The 14,887-nt window shown below is 26.8% G+C and overlaps 1 protein-coding gene across 7 annotated transcripts in view; it reads right to left on the bottom strand.

The window, feature by feature from the left end:
• Nucleotides 1–4,939: 4,939 nt before the first annotated feature.
• Nucleotides 4,940–14,887, bottom strand: part of LOC107452298 (Transcription-associated protein Nipped-A) — a 102,775-nt gene continuing 92,827 nt past the window's right edge. For 6 of the 7 annotated variants that reach the window (XM_043043109.2, XM_043043108.2, XM_071178593.1 and 3 more), the window contains 11 exons: nt 14,661–14,806; nt 13,322–13,629; nt 13,111–13,200; nt 11,297–11,390; nt 10,292–10,399; nt 9,983–10,207; nt 8,660–8,875; nt 8,217–8,358; nt 6,589–6,785; nt 5,852–5,957; nt 4,940–5,133 (listed from right to left, as the gene is read on the bottom strand). In XM_043043109.2, coding sequence (XP_042899043.1) covers nt 5,024–5,133; nt 5,852–5,957; nt 6,589–6,785; nt 8,217–8,358; nt 8,660–8,875; nt 9,983–10,207; nt 10,292–10,399; nt 11,297–11,390; nt 13,111–13,200; nt 13,322–13,629; nt 14,661–14,806 — 1,742 coding nt within the window. In that variant the 3' untranslated portion in view covers nt 4,940–5,023. The remainder of the gene's footprint in view (nt 5,134–5,851; nt 5,958–6,588; nt 6,786–8,216; nt 8,359–8,659; nt 8,876–9,982; nt 10,208–10,291; nt 10,400–11,296; nt 11,391–13,110; nt 13,201–13,321; nt 13,630–14,660; nt 14,807–14,887) is intronic. The other variant, XM_043043107.2, reaches the window with a different exon arrangement.

The raw sequence follows: 14,887 nt of genomic DNA, 5'->3' as shown, positions 1-14,887 counted from the left end.
GGATTCATGTGGCAATACAGTTCATCCCACTTGCAGGCAAAATATTATAAATTTTGAAAAATTGACAAACTTTTCTCTGAACCTCTCAATCTTTGAAATATGGTTCCAATAGTTTGTTCCGGAAAGTCGTCCTAAGTTTGGACCCCATAATTTTAGTTTTTGGCGTATTTTATCATATTTCAAATTTTTTAAGTACATTAAAGAATTGTTGCACAAATTTATAAAATTCATTTGTTCAAAGAGAATTTTATGCAAGAAATATGTAAATATTTATTTTAATTAATATTTTTAAGTAATAGGGCATACAAATTTTGAAGAAAAATTTTAACAAGATCTAATGAATACAACTCCTAATCATCAGACACAATCAAATTCTGTCATTAGAAACAAACTGGCTATTTTCACCCAGATATAGATGAAAGTGATCATTTTACAATGGGTTGTGAAAAATTAAGTTAGTATAACGTTTGTCTACTTAAAAAGTAAATTGGTACATATTAATGAAAAATATCTAGAATTTAAAATTGCACGATGAGAAAGCATAATAGGTATTAATGGGGATTTTTTTTCATCCCAGCAAACAATGTTTAGTTCATACAGGTGTTTTGATCACATTATAAATAAAATTACGAGTAATCCTTGAAATAACGTAAGTTATATTTATAAAGTATAATTTATTAAAAATTAGCTTAGTTATGCCAGCCATATTTTTATCCTTGCAGGTTTTTTTTCTCGACTAAGACTAACCAGGCTAGCAGTTAATCCTCATTATGATCATATTCCATTAGCAAATAATTATTCCTCTTTTTTTTTTCCCCCTTAAAAGTTCACTCACTACTGTTCCAGCACATACCTTAAAATTTTGAAAAAATTTCTATATCTAGCTCGATAAGAATTGAGTATTTTGAACTAAATGCCAGCAGTCAGGCCTGTAAAGATTTTTGTATGTTTTTTTAAATATGTCTAGCAGATAAAAGAGCTTGATTATAAAGAAAATTTTAAGAAATTGACCCCTAGTTGTTTACAAGCTGTAAACTGTTTTAATTCACTAAGAAGATCCAACTAAAGTGTGTTAACTTGTACTATCTCAAATTTAAATATTTTTATTAAATTAATACATTTTTCTAAATTCTATTAGATTGGGTATTCTAATACTTAAAACAGAAAATTGAATTAGAACTTGTAATCGACTGACTTTAATTAATGTTATTTTTACCATTTCAATGATGTATATTAATACAGGGCTGATTGTGCTCCGGAAAAAATCCGGATTTTCGGAATTTTTGCTAACAGTGATCAGAAAGTTTCCGGTGATCGAAAGTCCAGACATTTTGAAAAATCGATCACAGAAGGTTCCGGAAATCAAATTTTCAAAGGTTGAACTTAAAAACACATTTTATTTATTTGTAAGGGAGAGCTAAAAAGATACAGTGGAACCTATAAAAGTGACCACCTGAGTAAAGTGAAAATCTGAGTAAGGTGACCATTTTCTGCAAGTTTTATTTAGTCCTTTTTAAAGACTTCATAAAGTGACCACCTCTATATAGTGACCATTTGACTTGGTCCCGAGGGTGGTCAATTTAGACAGGTTCCACTGTACTTTATAAGTTTATATTAATGATTAATATAAATTTTTTATCAGTAAGTAGTTGCTATAATCATAAACTCTAGAAAGAAAGACATATTTATAAATTTTAATTACTTCTCCAGGTCATCATAGGTATGTGTAGAATTTTAAATATATTTTAAGAAATATTGAGAAAAGGGAAAAAAACTTAGTTTAAACTTTTTTTTAACTCAATAAATTTTCCGGAATTTTGACTTGGACTCCCCTGTTAATACCCTAAGACTAGTTGACATCAAAAGACAAGCAAACAACAAATAAAGTGGCCTTTTAATTTTTTGTTCAAACCCTCTGGTGCTAACACTCAAAGTCATTTTGTACAAAGTTCTCTGCCAATTAAGATCAAATGGTCTCAGAAATCATATTTTTGTGAAAATTTATTTGGTAGAGATGCTCGTATTTAACTATAAGATGCGATTTAAATATTTAGTATTTTTGAATATTTTTATTGAAAGTGCATGAACTCAGTTATAATTTTTTTTTATTAACATGACTTATTTTTCACTAATTTTTTTTTAAGGGTAAAACCCTTAACCCCTTACCCTTTTTTTTTTAAGATATAGATAAAATATTAGTAATTCAATTGGAGTTTTCTGTAGAGAATTTTTTAACTTGCAAGATTTGTTGGTAAATTCATCTTTTTGATAATGTATAATCATTCCAATTAGGGTTAAGGTTGCAAGAAGTTCTATAAATAAAATTAAAATACAAATTTCATAAAAAAAAACTTATGGTATGCTAACTAAATGATTTGTCCATTGACTTAAAAAGAAATTTGACATTGAGAATATTTTTTCTACTCTAAAACTTTTTTTTGTTTGTTAATGAATGCAATATCACATTTTATAAAATTTCTATGCCTGGTTTTAAATAGGTTAATGAAACATGCATTATACAGGATTTCAATAATCCTTAAAAACTTAATATTTTTTAAGGGGAGGGGGAGAATAAAATTTTGGTTCAAGGTTTTTTAAAAGTCCTTAATTTTTAGTATCACTTTAGTTGATCGTAACAATTTTTCTGTCTTGCAAGAAGAACTACTTTTATTACCTAGAATGCCCATACATTTTGAGTAAAGCGTTTTGAGAAACCCTACTTTCATTAATATCTTATGCTATTATTTGTATTTCTTTAGTACTAACAGATTGTTGCATAAAGGAACGAAATTTACTGATTTTATTATTAAAATTTTTGTTCTGTTAACAATGCAGTTGAATATACTGCTTAGTTTTTCAAATTTCTAATCAACTTTTAAATGCGTTTTTCGCCAGATACTTTAATAATATTATGCAAAGTTAATTCCTTAGAACAGTTTTGGCTGGAAATAATTTATATAAAACTTATTATGAAGTAAATATGGTGATAAATAATTATTTCAAAATGTTTAAGTTACATACTGTTTTCTAAAAAGATATAGGATTACTTTATAATAAAAGAATACCACTTATTGTTTTAGGCAGTTAATTTTATGATAAACAATTATACTATTTTTAAGATCCTTAATTTTTTTGAAAAATAAGTCTTAGATTTTTGTTTTGATAAAAGAGTGGGAACTCTTTTATCAAATATAGGATTGCAGTCAGTTATATAAGAATCGATTAGTATAGCCTTATTTCCAATAGTTTCATTCTATTTAGAGGAAGAAGTGACACAAAAAAAAAACCCCATGGTGTATGGGAGATTTGAGGGAGCACTCTCCAGAAAAAAATAGTAAGACGAGTTAAAATAAATTTTTTATTTAATCACTTCATAAATACAGTACAGAACCCGTTATCCGGAAATCAAAAAACCGGAACAAAATTCGATAATTTTCCCGCCATTTAAAAAAAATTTTTTTTTTTTCCTCATAAGATTTCAGGATTTTTTGTTCTTTTTTGAAAGATGTTTACCTTACCATCATTTTTAAAATAATCATTAGTGTATTACTTCATCGTTTTTTCTTTGTAAGATTATTTTCAAATATATATTTTTTTTTTAGTTGGGTTTAACAATAAAAAAACGGCTTCTTGCAGAGATTCAGAAAACCGAAAAAATCAGTTATCCGGAATAGCGGTGGTCCCGATAGTTCCGGATAATCGGTTCCTTACTGTAATAACCCTTAACTAAACTTTGAATATAATAATAAAAGTGAATTATTTTCATGTATAATCTAAAATTCATTTAATGTATGGTATGTGTATACAATATTTCAATTCAGTATCTGAATTCTGCAATTCAATTAAGATTTTCACTATCTTAAAATAAAATTAATGATTATATGTATCCGAATATCTCCTTACCACAATGTTTATATTTCATATTATAATCTTAAGTTTTTTTTATGATAAGATAGAGTGCACCTAAGTCTATTGATGCTACTGAGAGAAGGTAGAAGTCTAAATTTGAATGCTAAATATCAATTGCTTTCAAACATCATATTTCTCTATATTACAGTAGGGAACCGATTATCCGGAACGATCGGGACTATCGCTATTCCGGATAACTGATTTTTCCGGTTTTCTGAATCACTACAAAAAGCCGCTTTTTTATTGTTAAACCCAACTAAAAAAAATTTTTTTTTTGGAAATAATTTTAAAAAGAAGAAAAAACTATGGAGTAATACACTAATGATTATTTCCAAAATGACGGTAAGGTAAACATCTTTCAAAAAAGAAAGAAAAATTCTAAAATCTTATGAGGAAAAAAAATTTTTTTTTTAAATGGGGGGAAAATTTATCGAATTTTGTTCCGGTTTTTTGGTTTTCTGATTTCCGGATAACGGGTTCTGTACTGTACATATAATTTTTGAAGCAATTATATGAGCAGTTGTTTGATGCTTAGATGTAACCTTGGACATGCACTGTAGTAATAAAAATATTGTTTCATGAAACAGTCCTATTGAGAGCTGCTTATAATCAGCAATGCTGAATACAAAGTACATATTTCTATGGGCAAAAATTTTTTGGCAGCTATTCAACATTGTGACGTATGGTCTGAACATGAGTGATGTCAGCAGGTCAGATTTTTTAAAAGAAAATATTCGTTCCTGATGAACTAAGAGGATGTTGACATTATGCTATTTGAAGATGGCTGAGTTTTATGCATAAGATTTTAAAGTTGTTATGGTAAGTACACAAATCCTTATGTATGGTGGTTTTGTTGAAAAAGTGAGGAGCATCTTTCAGATGTCAATAAAATATTATATCTATCAGTTTTTTATTTTCACTGAAATGGAGGATACTTTTCAGATAGCCTACATTTTTCATAATTCATACTATTGTACCTGGACCAAATTACTAGTTATGGTAATTTAAAATTACTATTACACATATAAAAAAAAATTTAAAAACATTTTATTTAGTGAAATATTACAATGGAAATGACATGATTATAACGGATGGGGTTGAATGTGAATTGTATTTACAGCCATGGATGCCAGGCAGGGTCCATTCTACACAAATTGTCATGACTGTTAGCAGCAGCAACTAAAGTATTTACTTTATTTTCTGTTCCGTCAAATGCTGCAAGACCTACAAAGCACAATGCAAACATAAGGGACTACAAATTAAAAAAGAAAAAAAAATTAAGTGAAGAATTAAACTTAGTTTAAACAACCTCCTCAATTATGAACTGCTTACTCACAATAGAATGCAGATCACAACTGTTAACTTTCCTGTCAGAAAAGCAGAAATTTTAAAAGGAAATTCTTTTTAACAAATTTGACCAAGAAGTGCAACAGTTGAAAAGTTAAGCACCAAGACTACTATTCTGATTTTTGGTAAAATCAGTAACATAAGGAACAAATTTCAAAAATAATTAAACAGTGAATTACAAAAGTATTTAATTTACACAGTGAAAACTTTTACAAAAAGTTACATATTGTAAAGTTTTTTTTTATATATAATAATATTACGATTTAATAATTAAAGGATTATAAAAAATAGAACAAATTGTAATGGCTAACAGTTTAACGATAAATACCTTCAGTAACAAGAAAATATTTTTTAAGAGAAAAAAAAAATCTTGCAAGAAATTTTGTATGAGGGCCATAAAAAATTTTTTTTACTAGGTTTTTATTAGGACACACTGATAACTTCTTTTCCATTGATCTATATCAATGTCAATTAGAAATTAAATCAATGTTTTTTCCATTAGGGGATCGCTTTTAAAATAAATTTTAACATAATCGGCCGTATTGTAAGAAATATCAATGAATAAAAAACAGAGTAAACACATTGAAAATCTTACTCTGCAGTCTACTTGTAATTGCTGAAGTAGCTTTAGTCACCATTTGGATTATTATAGCTCCATCAGCATCTGGTTTATTCTCACTAGATTGGACATCATCTTGCCTCTAAAATGAAAAGGATATTATTATTACATATGTTCACAAGACGTAAAGACTACATTAATTACAGTAAGACCTCGATTATCCAAGCTAATTGGGACCGCTAGTACCTCGGATATCGGAAATCTCGGTTAATAGAAACCAGGTATAAAAACCTTCCGTGCTTGCGAATTTAACTACTTTTAAAGTAAAAAACAATAGAACGTTTTTTAAATGATAAAAATAAACATATATGAACTTATGTTTCACAGCTAAAAAGATTTAAAAAGGAAATCAACTCTAGTAGTAAATTTTAAAAAGTAAAATGGAATTTTTTTTAACTATACTTAGTTAAATATCGAAAGACGCATTTTCAAAAATAATTCAAATCTCAAGAAAATATTTTATTTTTAAAATTTAATATACATTAATTTGTTAAATTTACATTCTTTTAAAAAAGTCTGTTACCTTCCGTTGCAAAACTTGGTTAATCGAGGTTCTACTGTAATAACTAAGTACAGGGATACAATGAAAACAAAGCATGACATAAAATAAAAAATTGGGATTTCTTTTCTTAGAAAACAAGATAAAATGGTTACCCAGTATGCAAGGCTTAAATTTTTTTTTAGCTTAAAACACTACAATATGAATATCTTACCTTTTTATACCATGCAATCATTTCATCTCTTAAAACAGCTTTTAATAGAGCAACAACCTTAAAATTAGGCATGGCAAGGCAACGTGCAGCAGCAATCATAGACGCAGTCATTGGACCAACAATTCCAATCACAGTTATAAATTCTGCAATATTTGGTGTCAATCGGAATGGAACAGGTCTAGTAGCATCCAGTTCTCCTGAAATTTCATATTTGGTAAACAGCATTGAAAAATAACAAAATTTAATGGGAAAAAAAAAACATTTTTGATAAAAAATGAGATATTTGTATTGCCAATTTTAAATTAATATTAGAAAAAGAATCTAGGAAGTAAAAGCTAATTTTTTATAATTAAAAAATATATTTAATTTAATTTTTATATTAAATAAACACATTCATTCAATATTTTTAAATTTATTTTCTACTTTAAAAATATTATAACAGGTATAGCATAATCAGATGTTATTTGCTTTTTTTTAAGCCCAGAAAAAAATAAAGTTTATGAACAAAAATAAATCAACTACGTTACTGATATTAACATAAAAATTTAACAGCTAGTTACATTGAGATAAATATATTTTAACATAGAGAAATAAACAGCAATTTTATGATATGGAACTTTTAATTTAAACGCAAAAATTAATTCTACGGTTTAAAGAATAACCACCATAATTATTAGTTTACTAATAATTATGGTTGTTAAAAAGTAAATGATTAGTTTACCAAAAGATACATTCCAATAAATATTTTCCTGGTTGTGTCATCACATTGGTTCCAGAAAAGTAATTTTCTGCTCTGTCGAAATTGTTTGCTGATAATAGTTAGGACTTTTATAAGCCAATTACATGTCCCACAAAAGCCTTTCCGTGGCTTCTACAAAATTTTATTTTTACTTGAAGAATTCTTTTAAAACTATAGAAAAATTCTTTTTGTTTTAATGATTATATCCTGATACACATTTCAAATTGTAAATAACTTCTTATAATTGAGAGTTTTATTTTTAGCACATTCGTTGAATATTAATACAAGGCTAATATTAATATGGTAATTTGATTTAGCAAAAGTTTCAAAAAATTATATAAACCATATCTTTTAAACAAAATTAAGGAAGAGTGACATGACCCCTTACGTATGGTCAAAAAGTTGCTGAAAAATGAATTACTTCACATTAATAACTAATTGTGTAATTTAAACATTAACAGGAATAATTTCACCAAACGTTTCAAAAAGTTGCTGAAAAATGAATTACTTCACATTAATAACTAATTGTGTAATTTAAACATTAACAGGGGTAGAATTGACCAATATAAAGAATATAGGATTTTTTTTAGATACTATAGGTTGAAATAAAATAAGGGAAAATCAATTAAATAAAAACATAGATCCCAAATAAATATCTTATAATAAACATTCAAGTGGTGACAATTAGCATGAATACCTTATTAAAACTTTACATTAAGTTTCCACCAAGAAATTTTTTTTATTACAAATTTAAATTTTTTTCCAACATTGAATCTTATCGAGCACCAACTGTATTTTGTTTGAAGACTTAAGAGGGTTTAGTGGTGGAAACTAGAAAGTGATTTAAAATCCTTTATCGGGCAAAAAAAGTTTTTTTTTGTAAGCTTACCACTAGTATCGTCAACATTGAATCGGAAGTAGGATACATTCATTAATCCACTATCTTGATGAATGTACATCATATCAGGATTTAAACGAGTGAGATGGAGAACATATTCAATGAAACCAGAAAGTGCAAGTTGTAGAGTAAACTGCAAATTTTAAAAAGCATATAAATTAACAAATATACATATATTATGTCATGTAATAGATAAGGTAATTTAATGAAAAAAATATTTAATTATTTCATCATATTATAAAAATGAAAATAGAGATTATAAAATATGCAACTTCATTTAAAAATAAAACTATTGAAGTCGATAAAAGAAATCTAAAATGCATCTGAAAAAAAAAGCAAAACAAATCAATATCAAGTAAAAAAATCAATATAATTGAAAAAAAAAATTTTTTTCGGCTAAAAAGTACTTTTAAATTTGTAGTGTTGAAATGTACCTGTTTTCTAAATGTCCAATAATCTGTGGCGCTGGGGTACGTTTGTTCCGCCCAGTCTTTCAATAGAGTTTTAGAAACCATAATACTTTGAACATCCTTTAAGATGTCTCTGAGTACTTGATGACTAGCCTGTGAGCCACGTGCTTGAACAGTAGCTAATCTTTCATAAAACCTAGCTAATGGAGCATCATATTCTATACCCCGTTTAGCACACCGCTATAAAAGATAAGGAATTTTATGTTTTAAAGTAATGACACACAAAAATAAAATACAAAAATTTGACCTAATAGTTAGGAATGACTGAAATTTAAAAGAAAATTTTAAAATTTGTGGCAAATAATGCAGCAACAAAAGCTTTGAAGTTTACAAAAATTTTAAAATCATTACAATAAAATAAATTTATAATGCTTTACTACATTTGTTTGAAAATAGAACAAAGTTTAGAAAATTAACGAAAACTTTATTAGATAAGTCAAATAATATAACTTTTTCACAACAAAAATGTTTTTACATTTAACAACATTTATTGTCAAATGTAAAAACATTTTTGTTGTGAAAAAGTTATGTAATTTAACTGTTATGTTATTTAACAACATTTATTGTTAAATGAAAGAAAAACTTATTGAAGAATTAGTTTCGAAAAAAAGGAAATCTAAACTGAAAATTAATATTAAAATTTAAGCCACACAGGACATATGGTTGCAAATAAATTGAAAGCACACTGGCCTTCACCAAGCTAAGAGTTCTCCAAATCAAAAAAAAAAAAAAAAAAAAAAAAAAAAAAAAAAAAAAAAAAAAAAAAAAAAANAAAAAAAAAAAAAAAAAAAAACAGTGCCAGCAAATTTAAGTTAGGAAACAAAACTTTAAAACAAATAAAATAAAATAATAATTTCTGCTACTAGAAAAAATATATATATAAAAAAATTACTGATGCTAGAAACAAAATATGTGTTTACAAACGTATGGGTCATTTAACTTCTAACTGCTGGGAGTTTTATATTATATTAAAAAAGGCTTTATAAAGAAAATGAATCTGAATAAATAAATCCGTCTTAAGGACCCACAATTTCCAAATTTTAGCAGAAATACCGTGAGTGCTAAATCGAATGCTGTCTCTTTAGCTGTCAACTGTAGGAAGTTTCTTACGCTTGAGGTCCGTCTACTTAGACTTTATAACCCCATCCTGGCATGAGTCTGTATGAGCTTAAAGCCCATGTTAGAAGAAAAAAAAATCTTAAAATTGAAATAAAATATGTACATTGTTTAAATTAAATCACAAACTGCAGCTCTGACTACAGAGTTAGAAAAATGCATAACATTTACTTGTTTATAAATATCAAGCAAAGATATTGATGATTCATAGTCTTCTACAAGTCTTAACTGGGGACTAACGGGAACCACTCTAGGAACAGTGAAGTTTAAGAACCGTTTTGATGTCTCTTTCTGCTTTCCCAAACAGTGATTAAGCATGCGTAAAAGTTGCAAGACTCGCTCTTCTCTCCTAGCATCACTCAAACAAGCATCATTCACTACTAGAAAGGGATATATCTATAAAAAATTAATGTCAATAATTAGATAAAGATACAACAATGAATTTAATTAAATTCAAGATAAATGTTATAATGAACTGACCTTTCCATTATGGCCTTTTATATACAATCTTCTGGCTGCAGTATTATGCTTCAAAACAATATCTACTCTAGGCATGAATCTTGAGATGCGAACAAAATAATGGTTATGCTAGAAAAGAAGAGAAAAAAATCATAATGCATAAAAGAAAATGAACTTAAGCACAAAAAAGTATACAAATAGAATGAAAATTAAATTAATTTTTAAAAAAAATGAAAATAAAAGAGAATTATCTTGATATCTTATTATAATAAAAAAAAAAAACAGAAAAGGTGATAATATACTAAAGTATTCTAATCAGACAAACAAATAATGGAATTCAAAAATAATTAAAGTTAATGAATAATTGAAAAAGAAGCAGATAGATTAAGCTCTTATCAACTTGTGACTAACTAATTAAAAAATATATTTATCAGTATACGATTTTATTATTTTTTCATGCTCTAATATTTTCTTCTGCCATTACTTTGCTTTTGATTTTGCTTATTAGCAAAATATTTAAAAATAAAAATAGCGCTTGAATTACTTTACTATTTGAATAAGTAGTCAAGTAAAATTAAATCATAAATAATATTAACCTTTAAAACAAGATATTTCATAGTAAATATAATTTGCAATTAATGTTTCAACTATTTTAAACTTATTAAAACATAGATGCGAACTGCCCAAACATAAGTAGGATTGTCTCCATAAATAATTAAATTATGAATGATTTTTTATTAAACTGAATTTTGTGAATAAACTGAAATTAAAAAATTTAAACAAAATGAGAATTTAAGACTACAAAGATACACGGAGAATTTTTTTAGATGCCTTTTTATAAAAACTAATTTAAATGTCAAAATGTTAATCCGCTTAAGATTGAGTCAAAAGACAAAATAGTCGTGAAATTTTTTTTTCTGCACTACCTATTAACTACTATTGAGGATGTCATTACACATTGAGTATTATAATAAATCTGCTTACAAAATTTTCTGTAAGCAATAACTTTGTAAAATATAAGTGTACCTTAGGTAGAAGAAATTCTCCAGGAATTTCCACATCTGCTGTCTGTTGAGCAAAGTTATTCAAAAATCGACATTTTTCTTCAATAAGGAATGGCCTAAAGTAAAAAAAATTATAATAATATTAATGATCGCTAAGAGCTTATTATAACTAATCCTTTTTTAAAAGACTACATAATATGCTTATAAATTTTGAAAATTTTTACAGGGAAATAGAAATTTCAACATGAGAAAAAAAAATCAAAATAATGCAAGAAAAAATTTGCATTCATTATTTTCCAAAAAACATTGCTTTTTCCCTTATATACTTTTTTGATATTCATGAATATGCAATTTTTTTGTATGGGTTTAACAGCAGATTAAAATGCAACTTTTTATAGGCAGTACTGCATTAGAGTTACCACTGTACTGTACATTACCACTGGGAGCCACTCTAAAAACATTTTAAGACTGAACTTATTTTTTGACTAATTAACAAGGTCTAGCGTTGTTAACCAGAATTTTTCGAAATGTTTAGCTCGTTGACTTCAAAATGTAACTTTCCATGATAATGGCTCATACATCATAATCAACTAAGAATTTATTATTTTATCTACAATTTTTCTTTTCATTTTATTCATTTTTTTAGAATAAACCAGACAAAAATAACAGCTAACCTTGAACATCTTTTTACACCAATCACTGAATAATGAATTACTTATTTTTTCATGAGTCTATTCATCTCTACTTATTTTTCAGTTCACCATTATTTATATTTTGTTCTATGTCTAAGTTCAAAAAAAAATTTCTTAATTTAACTTTGGCCAGCAATGTTGGGTAAAATGAAAATTCAAGCAAATTTAGATACAACAACAATACAAATTTCGCTTAAACAAGCAGGTGCTAAATTTTCGATGCTATTCACGGTAGTTCCATTTTTCAAGCTAGCTGCTTTTCAAATTTTTTTTTTTTTAATAAAAACATCCTAGTTTTGACACTGTTAAGTCTAGTGTTTCTTATTTCTGTTCAGTGAAAGAATTTCTTAAAAAAAAGTCTAAATGATCTTTTAAAATTAATGTGATGATCGAAATGCTAAGTTACAAATGAACAAAGTCAGGAATATCAGGATAAAAAGCTAAATATTAGGACAAATATGTATAGAATATTTTGTATCAGAAAAATCAGGACGACTATGAACCCTGCATTTACATGAACAAATGATATTCATGATTGCAAAATAAATCCCAGATAAAGTGAATTAACATTTGATTTAATTAAGAAGCTAACAAGTGTGTTTCATAAATCTTTAATTTTGTTTCTGTGTAGTCACCGTCCTAACTCTTCCAAAAATTTCACTTTTGAAAATCATTCTAGTGTTCACATTTTCAAGAAAGTTTAAAAATTGCAGATTTGATTTTTAGGTATGTTCTAGGTGCCCTTTGCCCACTTATAATAAAAACAATAGAAAATATACACTTCAGATTTTTTTCTTCTTCTTAAGTTTACTGAAACACAAAGCCATCAAAGTGTAGTTAAAACAGGAAAAGATATTTCACATTTATAATATTTCCAGCATGCTAAAAACTGGATTTATTTAACTTTCAGTAACATTTATATTTTGAATTTTTAAATAAAAAGTGAAATAACACAGTTAATTTTCATTTACTTCTGGCCTGTTGCATAACATGTTACCTAGATTTACATTATGTAACAGTTTTAAAATTTAACTAACAAATAAATCATTAATCAACTCCAATTTCAATTCACTTTGTGACTTTAAGTTATAAATTACAAAATATCATTTTAAATAACATATAAATAAAAAATAATATTACTTACTTAGTAACAATTTTAGTTTTTCCTTCAAGAATCTTGATCCATTTTTTAAGCTTGTTAATTAAATTGTGTAATTTCATTGCTCCGGAAACACTGAAAATACTCTTTATTAGAATCAATTTTTCATACAATTTAAAAGATGTTATAAAATGGTTTAAAAGCAAAATTAATGACCATAAAAATTTTATTCCATATTGCTTATATTTTATTGTACCTGAAGTCAAAATCAGCAGTAAATTGTCCTTTCATTTTTTGAAAAACTGGATCTTGAGCAGTGGCTTGAGCTCTCCTAGCCAAAGATTCAGAGCAAGAGCTAGATATAGTTGTGGATATACTAGATATATTTTCAACACCAATACCAAATGTTGACACCAATTTTTTTACAAAGTTCAATGTATGAGGTGTTACGGTAGCTTCTGAAACAGCTGCAGCATTTTCGTAAGCAACTGAATAACATTTGGCTAATGCTTGCCTCAATTGTCGAAGAACTTCTTCATAGACACCTTCACGAAACCATACCATCTGAAAGAAAAAATTTAAACTTTTTAATTAGATTTCATCTTAAAAAATCTAACTCTGATTCTCTTACATTACTGGAAAATTCTTTTAGATAGTAGATATTAATGATCTCTGGGTTTATTGGATTCATATGAATAAAATTCATTGATAGAGAGGAATCAATCTACTAAAACAATTTAAGGACCCTCCACAAAAATCTAAACATTAAAAAAGGACCCTTTACAAAGTTCTTAATTAGTAATTAATTTTTCTTAAATGCATGAAAATCAATCCCTTACTCAAACCTATTTTTCTAAAATGTATAATTAATATTTCATTTTGTTACAACCAAAGATTCATAGTTATAGCCAAAGATATCGGTAATAGCATTTTTAGAACTCAATTATTAATTTTGATATACGTGTATTTGTGTAAATTATTGACTAAAACACACTTAAATGAAGTTGAAAAACTTACAAGGAGGAATGTGATGTAATTTTTTACCAATCAACAATAGACAAATCAGTTTGTAATAAACTTGCAATATATAATTGTTTATAGAAAAAATGGCCTTTGTAAAATACATTTCACCAAAATTAGGACGAAAAAAAAGTACAGCCCAGTCAACAAAATAAAAGATGAAAATATTTATAAAACTCCATACTGTTTTTCAAAAATTCTAAATATAGCCTGTATTGAACTCTCATAAATTAAGATAGCCTACAAGACTTAAGTAGAAAAGGACTATAATTTTTAAACCCATAGAACTTAAGATTGATGTAGTTTATAGTCACAAGTGATAAGAGCGATTATACTGCATGAAACTCAAATGATATTGTATGTTAAAAGTCAGGAAATTAATCATTTTTTATCTCAAGAAAGAAACTCTCTTCATCTTCAGAAAATTCGAATTTTGTAGTTACATAATTTAAACTAAGCCTTTTGTAAGTATCTAAATATTAAATCAGATCATAAAATCTTTTTCTAACTCATTATTTATATTCTAACAAAATTAATCACACTAAAATTACAGTTACTGTAAAATTTCGACCTACCTGATCAACAATGCCTTCTAAACTAGATACAATGGTTGGGTGTATATCCCGTAACATATGCATAACTCTGCTACATCTCCACATTGGCTGCGTTGCTCGAATAGGAGCAGATTCAGAAGAAGTACTGCTTTGTGAGAAATCTGAAACTAGAATAAAATATATTCCAGGAAAACAAAAATTTGAATCTTAAAAAATTTTCAATATTGAAATGTCAAAAAAGAACTAAA

This window comes from Parasteatoda tepidariorum, chromosome 3 (assembly GCF_043381705.1).
Source record: "Parasteatoda tepidariorum isolate YZ-2023 chromosome 3, CAS_Ptep_4.0, whole genome shotgun sequence".
NCBI classification, from domain to species: Eukaryota; Metazoa; Arthropoda; class Arachnida; order Araneae; family Theridiidae; genus Parasteatoda; species Parasteatoda tepidariorum.
The sequence above is the reverse complement of the archived record's forward strand: the minus strand, read 5'-3'. Positions and strand labels throughout refer to the sequence as shown.